General features: G+C 38.4%; 3 protein-coding genes and 2 non-coding genes across 6 annotated transcripts in view; 3 read left to right on the top strand and 2 right to left on the bottom strand.

Moving 5' to 3' along the window:
• Positions 1-2604, top strand: part of ngef (neuronal guanine nucleotide exchange factor) — a 24356-nt gene extending 21752 nt beyond the window's left edge. For both annotated transcript variants that reach the window (XM_053673511.1, XM_053673510.1), the window contains exons 14-16: positions 836-915; positions 1113-1217; positions 1446-2604. In XM_053673511.1, the coding sequence (XP_053529486.1) occupies positions 836-915; positions 1113-1217; positions 1446-1672 (412 nt within the window). In that variant the 3' untranslated portion in view covers positions 1673-2604. The remainder of the gene's footprint in view (positions 1-835; positions 916-1112; positions 1218-1445) is intronic.
• Positions 2605-3277: 673 nt separating this feature from the next.
• Positions 3278-3351, bottom strand: trnai-aau (transfer RNA isoleucine (anticodon AAU)). Its single transcript has one exon. It is a non-coding gene; the product is annotated as a tRNA-Ile (tRNA).
• A 1303-nt stretch (positions 3352-4654) lies between these two features.
• On the bottom strand, positions 4655-4726 carry trnap-ugg (transfer RNA proline (anticodon UGG)). Its single transcript has one exon. It is a non-coding gene; the product is annotated as a tRNA-Pro (tRNA).
• A 2892-nt stretch (positions 4727-7618) lies between these two features.
• si:ch1073-429i10.3 (uncharacterized protein LOC100331798 homolog) lies at positions 7619-10127 on the top strand. Its single transcript, XM_017495353.3, has 4 exons — positions 7619-7764; positions 8756-8899; positions 8980-9133; positions 9311-10127. The coding sequence occupies exons 2-4, from the start codon at positions 8772-8774 to the stop codon at positions 9437-9439; spliced, it is 411 nt and encodes a 136-aa protein (XP_017350842.1). The 5' UTR covers positions 7619-7764; positions 8756-8771; the 3' UTR covers positions 9440-10127.
• A 2835-nt stretch (positions 10128-12962) lies between these two features.
• eif3k (eukaryotic translation initiation factor 3, subunit K) overlaps positions 12963-15000 on the top strand; it is a 5689-nt gene continuing 3651 nt past the window's right edge. Inside the window, exons 1-3 of the mRNA NM_001200523.1 lie at positions 12963-13138; positions 13601-13699; positions 14480-14600. Coding sequence (NP_001187452.1) covers positions 13077-13138; positions 13601-13699; positions 14480-14600 — 282 coding nt within the window. The 5' untranslated portion in view covers positions 12963-13076. The remainder of the gene's footprint in view (positions 13139-13600; positions 13700-14479; positions 14601-15000) is intronic.

The raw sequence follows: 15000 nt of genomic DNA, 5'->3' as shown, positions 1-15000 counted from the left end.
TTATACATACTGTGCGTACAGTAATATCCTATTAATTGAAAATTGTGTATAATTTATCTCATTACAGATAAAATTACAACAAAGTTTTCCGTCTTAGATTTTTACATCTCGCTCGATACCGATTTCCAAACAGGCGTTTATCGAAGTCGCTCCTGTCACGGCTGAATCTAACTTACTCACTACGCAGGTTCTAGAAGACAGTTATTTTACATCCTTAATATGTTCCGTGTTCAGTGAACAGGAAAGGCATTTGGAATACGGCCTGAGTGTGTATTTATACAGGACTTCAGTAATACAACATTATTCCTGTGTGAAGGCGAGTGGAAGATGGCACCCACGCTGAGGCACTAAACTGCAGTGGAAAAGCAAACTCAGAAAAGTAAAGCGAGTCGAGTCGTACCGTGCAGTGGAAAATTGGCTTAAGGCTACGTCCCGTTTAATCCGGATCGAACTGAGAACTGCGTTTTCACTTTAAAACGCTCTCCGTCTACGCTGGCGTTTTCAAACGTCTTCCAGAAATCGCCCGTCCACACTGAAACGTGTGAAAACGCTCACGTGTACTGCGCACGCATAAAAGCGTCAGAGGCTTCGGCCTGCGTCGTTTCCCTCAGGCGTTTATTCAAAAATCCAATCTGAAGGTTGGAGAAAGTGACATTAATCTTTAACAAAGCTGTTAAACTGGTTCTCAAACACAACAACTGCGGCACAACATCGTCCACCATCTTGTTTGTTTCGAGGTGAATGGGTCACATGACCGAGTCACATGACTAAAATACGCCATCGTTTCTGAACGTCTCAGTTCAGAGTGTGTGTGTTTGTTGTCTGCTCTGAACAGGAGTGAGAAACTGCGTTGGATATGCGCGCTCACACCAAACCGCAGGACACGATTCCTCTCAGCCAGCGCACACACACCAGGTACACACACACACGCACACACGCACGCACACACGCACGCACGCACGCACACACACACACACACACACACACACGCACTAGGTACACACACACTTTAAAAAATCTTATTAAAATTGTAGGAGTCTTAATGCTTATAGGAAAGTAATGTGTGTGTGTGTGTGTGTGTTTGTGTGTGTGTGTGTGTGTGTGTGTGTCAGATTCTCCCCAGGTGCAGTGTATTCAGTCGTACTCGGCTCAGGAGCCTGATGAGCTATCAGTGGAGATGGCTGACATTCTGCTGGTACTTGAGGAGACAAATGACGGTACACACACACACACACACACACACACACACACACACACACACAAACACATAAAAAGGACCTCTGTGCACTTTTGTCACATTCAGGTGTCAGTGTTGATGTCAGTTCTGTAGAGGATGTTGATCTCCTCCACTCTCAGTCTACAACCTCCTTATTAAATAAAGTATATGTAAATAATAATAATAATAATAATAATAAGCATGATCATCATCTCTCCCCCGCCCGCAGGCTGGATTATGGGCGAGCGTCTGCATGATGGAGAACGTGGTTGGTTCCCATGCCGTGTGGTGGAGGACATTAAGAGTGCTGAGATTCGAGCTCAGAACCTGCGGGAGTGTGAGAGGATCCAGCAGGTGCAGGGGGGAGGAGGAGGAGGAGCCTCCAGGGGGCGCTGGACCCCCAAAAACACATCCTACACACCCACCTGGACTGACCAATCAGAGCAGGAGTTCTGAGCCACACTACTGCATAAGCCTGGATCATGTGACCATGAATCAGATAAACTTGTGGGGTCAAAGGTCATACACATCAGCTGTGTGTTCCGATATTGTGTCCTCATCTACTCCCCATAATGACAAAACCCCATGTGTGTAGAGCAGAAACACCATCACTGCAGCGAGCGTGTTACATCCCTCAACACACTCTCACTTCTCCATGGTTCTCACAACTTATTGTCTAATTATTGCACACACTAACGTCAGGGACTAGCACTATTTCGCAGGAATGAGGGGAAGTTGATGAGGCACATTAACGCATTCGTGTTTTAAATAGCTGCTTGTGTTAAACCTGTTGTTGTTTACGCTGCATGACGACATGCCTCAGTATCGCTGACCATGATCAAAACTTAATAACTCAGGACATATGAATGTGTTCAGTCACACCTCTGTGACGCTGAACTGAAGGGTTATTTTCAGCCTCTGTGGGAAAGTGTGTGTGTGTGTGTTTGTGTGTGTGTGTGTGTGTGTGTGTGTTACAGAAACTGCTGTATAGAATGTTGCCTAAAACTGGAAAAATGAGGAGTGCAGGTTTTGCAAATACTGCAATAGAGAGTTTAATCCAATACATACACAAATAATCTTACACAACTGGTTTAACAGTAAGTTCTTCCTTAAACAGAAAGCTCATGTGCAGTGTGTGTGTGTGTGTGTGTGTGTGTGTATGTGTGTGTATATATGTGTGTGTATGTGTGTGTGTGTGTGTGTGTGTGTGTGTGTGCGTGCGTGTGTGTGTGTGCGTGCATGATTATAGATAATGAAATTAATTCTGGGACACTGGCTGATTCCCTGTGTATCTGTATTAAGCTCAGTGTCTAATTTCAGGTGATTGATGTTGTGTTTTGTAAAATAATATAATTTATTGCTAATGCAGAATAAAATGTTGAAAAGCATGCGGTTTCTGATCAGTGAGATTTTTGTGATAATATCAGAAATAAATGTGAATTTGGTAAAACAGTCCACATGAACCGCTCTGTGTGTGAATAATGTGGTAAACTTTATTCCTCCAGTAAAACAAAGAAATGAAAACACACACAGACACAACAGTTTAGTGTTTATTGTTACACCTCCACAGCAGAGATCATTCACTGATGCACACACACACACACACACACACACACACACACACACACACACACACACGAAATTCTATTTCGTGATTTTGTATACATAAAAAATATATTAACCAAAAAAACCATTTTAATGTGGTACCATGAAGAAGAACAAAGAGTTCTTCTTTATGTAAATTATAATCAATTATTTTCTACTGTGATAAAACTTTATTCTATTTCATTGTATTCTGTATTCTCTGCCTTTTTTCTTTGTGTAACACATGAATATGCAAATGATGTGAATGTGAGAAAAGGACACTCCTTGTGACACTCCTTACAGTCAGAGAGTTAGATTTGTTGGATTTTATTAGATTATAAACTGAGTTATAAACAGTATTATATGATGTTAATAAATCTGCATAAACCTGCTGCTTCCATGTCAGAGAATAAAACTGTGTGGATTCTGTCCGGCGTCTCATCGAAAAAAAACTTTGTGGAATGTGAAAAGGTGAAGTGGCCCGTACGGGGATCGAACCCGCGACCTTGGCGTTATTAGCACCACGCTCTAACCAACTGAGCTAACCGGCCGTAGACTATTACTATAGTCTACTATAGTCTAATATACTATATTACTATTAGACTACATATTTATTCCATTCAACGTCTTAAAATGCACTAATTGTTCCCTAGTGGGTCACGTTTTCTAAATCTTGTTAACCGATTTATTTCGATTAAAGGGAAGTTCTGTCACATACTGAGGAAGCTAAACGGCGACCTCTAGCGGTGATTAAAGTCAACAACTTCTGGGGGAGACATTTGGGATTTCACTCCGTGAAAACTGCAGCCGAACTGTGACATGAGGGTAAAATTCCATCCATCCATCTTCTATACCGCTGATCCTTTAGGGTCGCGGGGAACCCGGAGCCTATCTCAAGTAGCATCGGGCAGAAGGCGGGGTACACCCTGTACAGGGTGACAATACATCACAAAGTTCCTGAAAACGGAATTTTGAAGATCACTCCAACCCTCACACTGACCTTATTATCCACTGACCTCCTATCTCCACTCAAACATGAGTTATCAGTTATGCAACGCAGTAAATGTGATGAATTTATTGAGTTTAACAGTGAATTTATAAAAAAAATTAAAGTATGAAAACATTTGACAAGTCAATACATAACATTAACAAAAGTTTGAAAATAATCAACAATTTGGCTCAATCTCAAGATCTGCTAACTTGAATACTTCAAGATAAATCTTATAAATAATTGGCAATAAAATACAGTGAATATAGTTATACAATAGATATATAAAATATACACATACAGATTATTCAGCACGATGTCCTTTAAATAAATGAAGCATCACCAAGCTGCCACAGTTGGGACCTTGAGAAAGTCCTTGAGAACGGCCCTTAACCTTATAAGGTTATGCAGAAGGACATATCACAACTGATTCTGTGCCAAGACCACAACTTTCATAACTAGCTGAGATATGCAAAGAAAATAATTTCACTGTGTTGTAATATATATGTGACAAATAATGTCTTTAATTCATTTCCTTAAATTAACATGCATAAGGTGTTGTGATGTATTAGCCTTTTTAACTAATCGATAAAATCTCTGATCCTTTAATTTCAGTCACATTCATGTTAATAATCCATTTATTTAATCACACAGGTTAATTTAAATACCTGTTTTTCAAGCAATTCATGTTACTGTGACTAATTGAAGACTAGGTTTAATGCCAGTCCTGGTTGCTGTGATACTTTATTAGCATGCTAACACATATTATTAGCCTATTTTGTTTACAACTAATTGGCTAATGTTAGTTATCATTTATTCATCAAATAATACAATTCAATTCAATATAATAAGTTAAAAACAAGCTTGGGCTCGTCCGGGATTTGAACCCGGGACCTCTCGCACCCAAAGCGAGAATCATACCCCTAGACCAACGAGCCGCTGTTATAGATAACGTTATATTCATTCTGATGAAGTCTGAATGAATATAATTCTGTCTGACTTATATTATGTATAATATAAGTCTGAATGAATTCTGGTCAGGAACTTCATCACTTCTTCATTACCTGACACTCTCGGACCCATTACAGTTCGCATACCGTCCCACTCGCTGGCCTGCGTCATCACACTCCTCCTACACACAGCCCTGAGCCATCTGGACACCAGCGAGGGAAATTATTAACTCTATTATTAAAAAGTAACTCTATAATTCCCTCCAAACTCACCACCAAGTTGGAGGACCTGGGACTCAACCCGTCCCAGTGTCAACTTATTTTCACAACATCCTCTTCCTCAGCCTGATGTTGCATAGCACAAACAACTGCACATTACTAAAAATACATTTGTACTGTTTCTACCACTGATCTGTGTTATATCGTATGTTTATTTTTATATTTCTCCTTTCCTACCTGTATAGAAGTAAATTATGTTTTTTATGTTAAAAAAAAGCATTTCACTGCACTTTGTACTGGGTGTGGTTGTGTTTGAATTTCTTCTTAAAGCCAGTTTACAAAACAGCTGAGAGGAATATTGCTAATTAATTCCTGCTGTGTGTGTGTGTGTGTGAGAGAGAGAGAGAGAGAGAGAGAGAGAGAGAGAGAGAGAGAGATTGATTGATTGATTGATTGATTTCTGGTTTAGGGTGTGCCCTGAAGGACTTGGGACAGGAATTAGACCCCCGCATGGGGAAGATCGATGTGAAGCAGTTCATGATGCTGCAGATCGGCTTCATCGGCTGGTCTGAGTCACACCGCTTGGTATTATGGGATTACCTTCAGATTTGTACAAATATAGGCACAATGAAAGTTATGAGGTGAGATGCAGAGGGTGAATATCTTATAGGAAATGACTCATGGAGTGTCTGATATTTTTGTACACTTTTCTGGCCACAAGCTTTAAAATCCAAAAAGCATCCTGTCTTTATAACTTATACTCGATTCTTAACAGTCAGCGGTGTGGAAACGTTATTGGTGTTCAAGGTAGTTCTTCCTGTAAAAGTGTCCATGATTATCTATGATTAGTTAATAATGAATCAGCAGGTAAACGAATGCGTGTTTAACTCGTTTCTGTTTAATAACACATAGACGATGATTGATGTGTGTCACGTCCTGACTGCAGTGCAGACACACGGCTCTGTCCCTCTGTCTCTCCTCCTCACTGCTGTCCTGCAGCTCATCTACATATTTGATGCCCTCTTCGATGAGGTTCCACTTTGCTTCACTAAACTACACAACAGACCATTATTCTGTTGGAAATCTTTTAATGTTTAAATTCTTCAATCTGGGGGCTGTTTAGGGAAAAAAATGACACTGTGTTTAAATAATAATAATAATAATAATAATAATAATAATAATAATAATAGGTTATTAAGGAATAGCTTGTAAAAGAGCTACTACTCATACTCCTACTGTTTTGTGAGTCATTATTTAACACATTATTTAATGTGGGGCTTCATTACATTTGCATCAGTTACAGCAGAGTCTCTCATCCAGAGTGAAGTACAGAAATGATTTGTGTCTCCATCAGAAAAATCCTCGTGTTAGTTCAGGAGGTAAGGCTGTAAGAAATCCATCCAGCTAAATCAAAATATAAATCACACACACACCTACTTGTTTTTCATTTGAATGCTCCCTCCTTATAGAATTAAGCACAATCATCTCACAAATCTCATGTTAATATTCACAAACTATATATTGTGGGACAACAGAGACGGCGAGTCTTTCACTGGAATAGCATATGGCCAGCTGTGACATACTGAAGCAGAGCATGATCAGTATGCAGTATTCCAGCATGATAATGACCCCAAACACACCTCCAAGACAACCACTGCCTTGCTAAAGAAGCTGAGGGTGAAGGTGATGGACTGGCCAAGCATGTCTCCAGACCTAACCCCTATTGAGCATCTGTGGGGCATCCTCAAACGGAAGGTGGAGGAGCACAAGGTTTCTAACACCCACCAGCTCCGTGATGTCGTCATGGAGGAGTGGAAGATGACTCCAGTGGAACCTGTGAAGCTCTGGTGAACTCCATGCCCAAGAGGGTTAAGGCAGTGCTGGAAAATAATGGTGGCCACACAAAATATTGACACTTTGGGCCCAACTTGGACATTTTCACTTAGGGGTGTACTCACTTTTGTTGCCAGCGGTTTAGACATTAATGGCTGTGTGTTGAGTTATTTTGAGGGGACAGCAAATTTACACTTTTACACAAGCTGTACACTCACTACTTTACATTGTAGCAAAGTGTCATTTTTTCAGTGTTGTCACATGAAAAGATATCAAATATTTACAAAAATGTGAAGGGTGCACTCACTTTTGTGAGATACTGTGTGTGTGTGTGTATATATGTATATGTATATATATATATATATATATATATATATATATATATATATATATATATATATACACACACACACATATATATATATATACACACACACATAAAAGAACAATGTCAGTGCATTGATGGTAAATTATGTCACTAATGTGCCTTTTTTATTATCACTTTAATCTTTACACCTATTACAAAAGAAACAAAATTAACTGATGACAAAAACTGAGTCAAACTGATGACAAAAAATCTTTAATTTCATAATAAATTAAAAATATTACAATTAAAACATTGTCTTCGGAAACAAGACTATCATCCAAATGGTGGCACGGGCCCTAGTGCATCATGGGAATGTCCCGCCATTTTAGATTCAAACGTTTCCTCGCTGTCGCGCTGCTTTTTACACCCGTATTTCTAGCACATGCTTCCTCCTGTCCAAGGATTGGCTTGTGTTTCAAATGGACACTAACGCTGTGCAATCAGAGCATTGTTCGTGATCTAGAACGACGATGCTATGGAACAACATGGGGCGGGGCTTGTCGGAATACGGGTGGTATAAACACAACACTTACAACGTTACAACGAACCACTAAAAACGACATTCAGGCATAATAACGTCTCTTCACTTTCCGCGTAAACATACAAGGTGAGTTTGGGTTTAGTCGTTATTAGCCCTGAAAAAACAGTCAAACAAACCGAATGTGTAATTATTTATTTTTTATATATAAATTTATCATTATTACAGGCTAGGTAAGAGTAAAAAAAAGAAGTTAAAATTGATTGTTAGTTGAAAACGGCGTCGCGGTAAAGAGCAGCTCCGTCCTTCTCCCTTTACACTTCACTAATCCGCTTTCACTCCTGTTAAAACATCACTGAACGCACATTTCGGCCTAACAGTGCCTCTAGAGATTAGTAAAAGTGTTGGATCGCATATTTAGCTCATAAATAGTGAACATAAAACTCGTATTTTAACGTAAAATGCAGTATTATCCTTTCGCGCTTCTAACTGCTATTTTCGCTCTTCAGCGTCTCCTGAGCAGCCATTACATCAGGTTTTGGGGGGGTGGGGACATGCAAATGAGCTGTGTCTGTGAAACTGTGAGTTGCGCGTTCATTTGTTAAGAGATTAGTTTGTCCCGCCTTTTTGTCTGATTGGTTAAAATGTTGTAGTGACCCGTTTGATTGGGTGCTTCAATTGGCACCGTCTCTTTGGAGCCGCGTTTGTTTGTTTGTTTGTTTGTTTACAGTGCAGTTTACGGAGTTTTTGGTGATTAATATCTTTCTGATTCCAAACGACTTTTATTATGTTTTTTTTTTTTTTCCTGATCCGCGATTATATGCTTTTACTAGAATAAACAGTTTTAAAGATTATTAATATTAAATCGCCAAAGCAGCCTGAATGCCCGGATGAGATGGCGGGATCTGATTGGTGGATATACAAGGTCACAAACTGAAAAACAAACTTGCATCTTCATTTTTTTGAGAGACAGTGCCACATTTAGTGTATTTAAAAATCATAATACTATAAGAGTACCACTGATCCAGATTCATGGTCTATCTTCAGATTTAAATGAACATAAATATTTGTTGGGGTATAAAATAATTTATTATTGTGCGTGGGGTTTTTTTTTTTTCAGGTGATTTTCAGCCGTTATGGCCCGTACAAAGCAGACAGCCCGTAAATCCACAGGAGGGAAAGCTCCCCGTAAACAGCTCGCCACTAAAGCTGCCCGTAAGAGTGCGCCCTCTACAGGAGGGGTGAAGAAACCGCACCGTTACAGGTGACTCACAGGGCCAGGGTTCTTCTGGTCTAGTGCTAATACATCGTGTTTCGTATTTACATACGCGTGTGTGTGTTCAGGCCCGGCACCGTGGCTCTACGTGAGATTCGGCGTTATCAGAAATCCACAGAGCTGCTGATCAGGAAGCTGCCATTCCAGCGCCTCGTCCGAGAAATCGCTCAGGACTTTAAAACCGATCTGCGGTTCCAGAGCGCTGCCATTGGAGCCCTACAGGTAAAACACACACACACCACAGTATTTAATGGAGACAGACTTAATAATGTGTCATATCAGAACTCCTATTTATTAAACTTTATTGACCTTGAACGAACCTGAAGTGGTAAAGAATTAAAAAGTCTCAGTGTTATTAATGTGTTAATTGTGTGTGTGTGTGTGTGTGTGTGTGTGTAGGAGGCGAGTGAAGCTTACCTGGTAGGTCTGTTTGAGGACACTAATCTGTGTGCTATCCACGCCAAGCGTGTCACCATCATGCCCAAAGACATCCAGCTGGCACGCCGCATCCGTGGAGAACGTGCTTAACACACACACACTCGATATTACAAAAATATACACACACACTTTCCTAATTACACCCTCTCATATGTCACACAAGGTCTGTCTCTCGCTGTGTATCTAGTCACCGGCTGTGCTGCTGGTTTTATGTGTGTGTGTGTGTGTGTGATTAGTGAAAACCTCTTGAGTGTAACACATAGAGGCTCCTGATTGGCTGTAGGTTTTGGTGTGGAATTGTGGGTAAAATCTGCATTATTTGGGTTTAGGGTTATTGGTTGTGTATAGCGAGCTTCATCACTGGCTGTATTGTGCTCCGATTCTCCTTGTGTGTGTGTGTGTGTGTGTGTGTGTGTGTGTTTGTGTGTGTGTGTGTTACTGAGTGTTTTTATATTTGTATTAGTTTTAATCTCAGTATGAAAGTGTTTGTCACATTTTCACCAGTTTAAGAACAGAAATAAAATATAAAAAATACAAAAATATATATTTTTTGCTCCACTTTTTTGCTGTCTTTCTCTCTGGCAGTGCGACAGATTCATAAACACACCACACACACCACTGTTTCATTTTTAATTTGACTTATTTCTGCGCTCATGTTTATTAATCAGTGTGTCGTTAGCAGGTGACTGCTCAGGTTTTTCTACATTGTTTTGTATGAAGTGTATCTTGGGGTATCAGATTTTATTCGATAGATAAATAAAGGAGTTGTTTGTCCTCATTGCTCCTCTCTGTCTCATTTCTATCTCTTATATATTGATGACAAACAGGCAGTGAGTCAGGATAAACACGATTATTACACTTTAACACCTGAATATTATTCACTCCTGTAACTCAGCACGTTATTGACTTGTAAATATTATACAGTATAGTGAGTGCTTATTTATTTTGGCACAGAAAATATATTTGCAATTTTAATGTTCAGGCATCACCTCTAAGGAAAAAATGTACGTTATAAACACATCACTGCAGGCCTTTCTATCTCAGCTGTAAACTTAACAAATAATATCGACCTAATTATATTCTGTACCTTTTTTTATCATCTTAGTTATATGGAATTTTTTCCAGATATTACTTCTTATTTTTATATATATATATATATATATATATATATATATATATATATATATATTTGATTATTTATAGCAGGGGTGTCAAACTCATTTTAGTTCAGGGGCCACATACAGCCTAATTAGATGTCAAGTGGGCCGGGCCAGTAAAATCATAGCATAATTACCTATAAATAACAATAAGTCCATGTTTTTCCCTTTGTTTTCGTGCAAAGAAGTACAAGTACATTAGGAAAATCTTCATATTTAATGAAATATCCTTTTACAAAACATATGAACAACGTCAGATTTCTTAAGACAAACATGTTCAATTTTCTTCTGATTATCATTTACATGTGTGCATTACAACTGGTCAATGTTTGTACAAATGCAAAAAACTTTGTCCCATGTGTTTGAAACTGAAAAATATGGTATTGCACTTTAAAATTTATGGCATTGCATGAACAATAGGATTCCACCAAACCCAACTCTTTTGTAGTGAAGCTGTTGACTAATGTTAAATTGCACATTTTTAACTATTACCGGTTTTTGGTCCGCGAGCCATACGTCTGACCCCCTGATTTATAGCCTAGAGATGATGATGATGATGATGATGATAATAATAGCTGACTATAAATAGATACTGTAAATACACTTATCAGCATAAAGAATGCATCATTATTCAGTAGCTGATGATATAACTCTACTCGAATAACTGATCAAATTGCAATTGCAGTTAATATTATTAACTATTTCTCTAGTGCTTCTGGTCTTTATATCAATATTAGTAAAGGTGAGCTTATCCCTATCAAAGACTGTGATTACCAAATATTTATAACTTTCCAGTAAAAGACAGTGTAACATATTTAGGAATTGTTATTGTGAAAAGATCAGCTGAAGCGATGTTCTCTGAACTTTAACCCCATACTGAATAAAAATAAACTAAACCTCTGGCTTTAAAGAGATCTTTCTTTAAAAGGCTCTGAGTTCTGCTCACAAACGCTGATGGTAAAGCCAGAGTGACTTATGCCTTATTATCTTTATATCTTAATCACCAAATAGAAAAATTATAGATTAAATGCTTTTTACATTTTTTTTATGTATATATCAGAAAGTCTGTAGTCATGAATATTTATGAGAATGGGTGTCCTTAACCTTTTAGATTTCACCACTATGAATCACACTTTTAAGATTAACTGGATTAAGCATCATTTAATTAAAAAAAAAAAAAAATAAAAAATAAAAAACTTCTGTCTGGAATTTAATTCCTCATTATGTATTTTTAAACACTGGTGGTTTGTTTGTGTTTTATTACTTGTTTTATTGTGTAATTACAATATAGCCAAAATTCCAGCTAAATTATCAGCCTTCCACAAGCAAATTCTCTTGTCTTGGTCTTTAATCTACAAACATAATTTTTCTCCTCACCATTATTTCATCTGGAATTATAGAGATATGTTATACAAACATAAATCTCTCTTGTATAAGAACTGGTTTGATAACAGTATTAATCTGGTTAATCAGTTATACAATAGAGAGCATAGACTTATTTCTTACCAAGACTTTCTTTTTCATTTTAAAATACCAGTTACCCAAGGGATTTTTCAGTTGTTATTGGTTCGATCCCCCTCAGGTACTCACACACTATTTAAAGGTGTTTATGAACATTCTTCTTTCCAATTGGCCTCATGTGATGTTTTTGAATCTTTTGCTGGTAAAGTTTGTTTTTTTATTAACCTACAAAAATAATAATAGAGCTATTCGCACTCTTTCTCAGAGAGAAATTGTTACTGTATCATATTAAATTGTTGTTATATCATATTGAAACTCTTTATTAAATGAAAAAGTGATTTGCTGGGAAAGGTGTAGTTATTACCCCAGAGTTATTTTACAGAAATTTAAAAGGCATAAATATAAACTGTATTTTCTTCAATGACATCAAATCACTGATTTATTGAACATTGTTCTTGTTTAGTTATATTGCGGCGTAATGTACAGAAATTTATTCAGTGTTCAAGACCTCTTTCACTGTTATGGGAAAATGTACTTTTTCACTTCCCGGATTAATCTAAAGAAGCTTTTATTTAATTAATTTGTTAATATCTTTGACCAAATTTCACATTCATAAATGCAGGTTTACTAATAAGAAACCCAACTTTATGGTTTTGTTGACTTAAGGCTGTACACGGACAGTATTAGAGACTATTTGAATAAAAAAGCTATAAAGACCTTAAAAGTTTGTGAGCATTATATAGTATTTATTTGATAGTTAAATTCTCACTTGTACTTATTTTTGTTCTTTATAATATTACCTGCCCCTGACACCTTTTTATTCCTTTCTCCTTATTGTGGTTTATACATACTTAACTGTATAATATTTAATAATTGTAACTGAACGGAAGTGTATAATGTTCATATTTCTTGAATGATTAAAACAAAAACCTTGAAACTCGAAATGTGCCCGGACTTTTCACACTGTCGGACTGTTTCCGGTTCTTTTCGGTCACTTCCGGTGTGGTCTACGCCACTGTTTCCGTCTCCACGTGTGTAGTTTATATTTTTATTTTCATTATTAATTTCCTGTACAGAATTTCAGTAGCTGGAGGATTTATTTATTAAACATGGCCACATCTTTTGAGCAAATGCGCGCGAATGTCGCTAAACTTTTACGAGGCATCGACAGGTAAGTTTATGAATATGAGCTAAAATGCTAATGCTAACTGGACTCATTTCAGAGAAATGAAAGTGTATTTATTGTTCTTTATATACAGTGTTCTTTATTCAGCAGAGTGCCATTAAAATGTGAATATTTACTGTGTTTTGGAGATCTTATGTGTGAAATTGATTATAAAAGTTGATCAGTGCTGGAGTTTATTAGAGTTAAATTTAGATATAAATCTGTAATCAATTTAAAGAGAATTAACTTTAATATATTTAATATAAAATATTTTTACATCTTCAGGGTGCACTTATTAAAACTCAGGACTACAGAATATCATGTTATTATTAATGTCTGACCTTTAAACGCTACAACTGTTCCACAACCTAACATTTATTCATAATGAAAATGTTCAGATGTCTATTTTAGAGAAACACACACCTGCATGCCGTTACTCCAATAATGTGTGTTTATTTTACTACTCAGGTATAATCCGGAGAATCTGTCCACGCTGGAGCGTTATGTGGAGACTCAGGCGAGAGAAAACGCCTACGACCTGGAGGCCAATCTGGCTGTGCTCAAACTGTGAGGATTTAAATTCACACCTGAACACTGTCACTGACACACACACACACACACATCTGAACACTGACACACACACACACACACACATCTGAACACTGACACACACACACACACACACACACACACTTCTGAACACTGACACACACACACACACACACACACACACACACACACACATCTGAACACTGACACACACACACACACACATCTGAACACTGTCACTGACTCACACACACACACACATCTGAACACCGTCACTGACTCACACACACACACATCTGAACACTGTCGCTGACACACACACACACACACACACACACACACACACACACACATCTGAACACCGTCACTGACTCACACACACACACACATCTGAACACCGTCACTGACTCACACACACACACACATCTGAACACCGTCACTGACTCACACACACACACATCTGAACACTGTCACTGACTCACACACACACATCTGAACACTGACACACACACACACACACACATCTGAACACCGTCACTGACTCACACACACAATGAACACCATCACTGACTCACACACACAGTGAACACTGTCACTGACACACACACACACACACACACACACACACACGAACACTGTCACTGACTCTCGCACACATTGCTAATGTTTTATATATTTTATTTATGATCAGCACTAATCTGATGCTGAATGAGAGACAAAACACATCGGATCAAATTTGACACCTAGTGTGTGTGTGTGTGTGTGTGTGTGTGTGTGTGTGTGTGTGTGTGTGTGTAGGTACCAATTTAACCCTGCCTACTTCCAGACCAGTGTGACGTCACAGATCCTGCTGAAGGCGTTAACAAACCTCCCACACACCGACTTCACTCTGTGCAAGTGTATGATCGACCAACCACATGTATCCTTTACTTACACACACACACACACACACTGTTGTCCCTTTGCTGTTATACTGTGTTGGTTGTGTGTGTTAATGCAGTGTGCATTAGTTTAGCATGCTGAGATGCTCCTCAGTAATAAATTCAGCTTCACGCTGTGTGATCTTCAGACTGATTACTGACACATAAGAATAGTTTGTGGTCATGAGCGGAGATGCTGGAGTTTGAGGCGTTAGAGGCGGAGATGTGGGAGTTTGAGGCGTTAGAGACGGAGATGTGGGAGTTAGAGGCGTTAGAGGCGGAGATGTGGGAGTTAGAGGCGGAGATGTGGGAGTTAGAGGCGGTGATGTGGGAGTTAGAGGCGGAGATGTGGAGTTAGAGGCGTTAGAGGCGGAGATGTGGGAGTTAGAGGCGGAGATG

Source organism: Ictalurus punctatus, chromosome 20 (genome assembly GCF_001660625.3).
Source record: "Ictalurus punctatus breed USDA103 chromosome 20, Coco_2.0, whole genome shotgun sequence".
NCBI lineage: Eukaryota > Metazoa > Chordata > Actinopteri > Siluriformes > Ictaluridae > Ictalurus > Ictalurus punctatus.
Note: the sequence above shows the minus strand (reverse complement) of the source record. Positions and strands in the feature narration are given on the sequence as shown.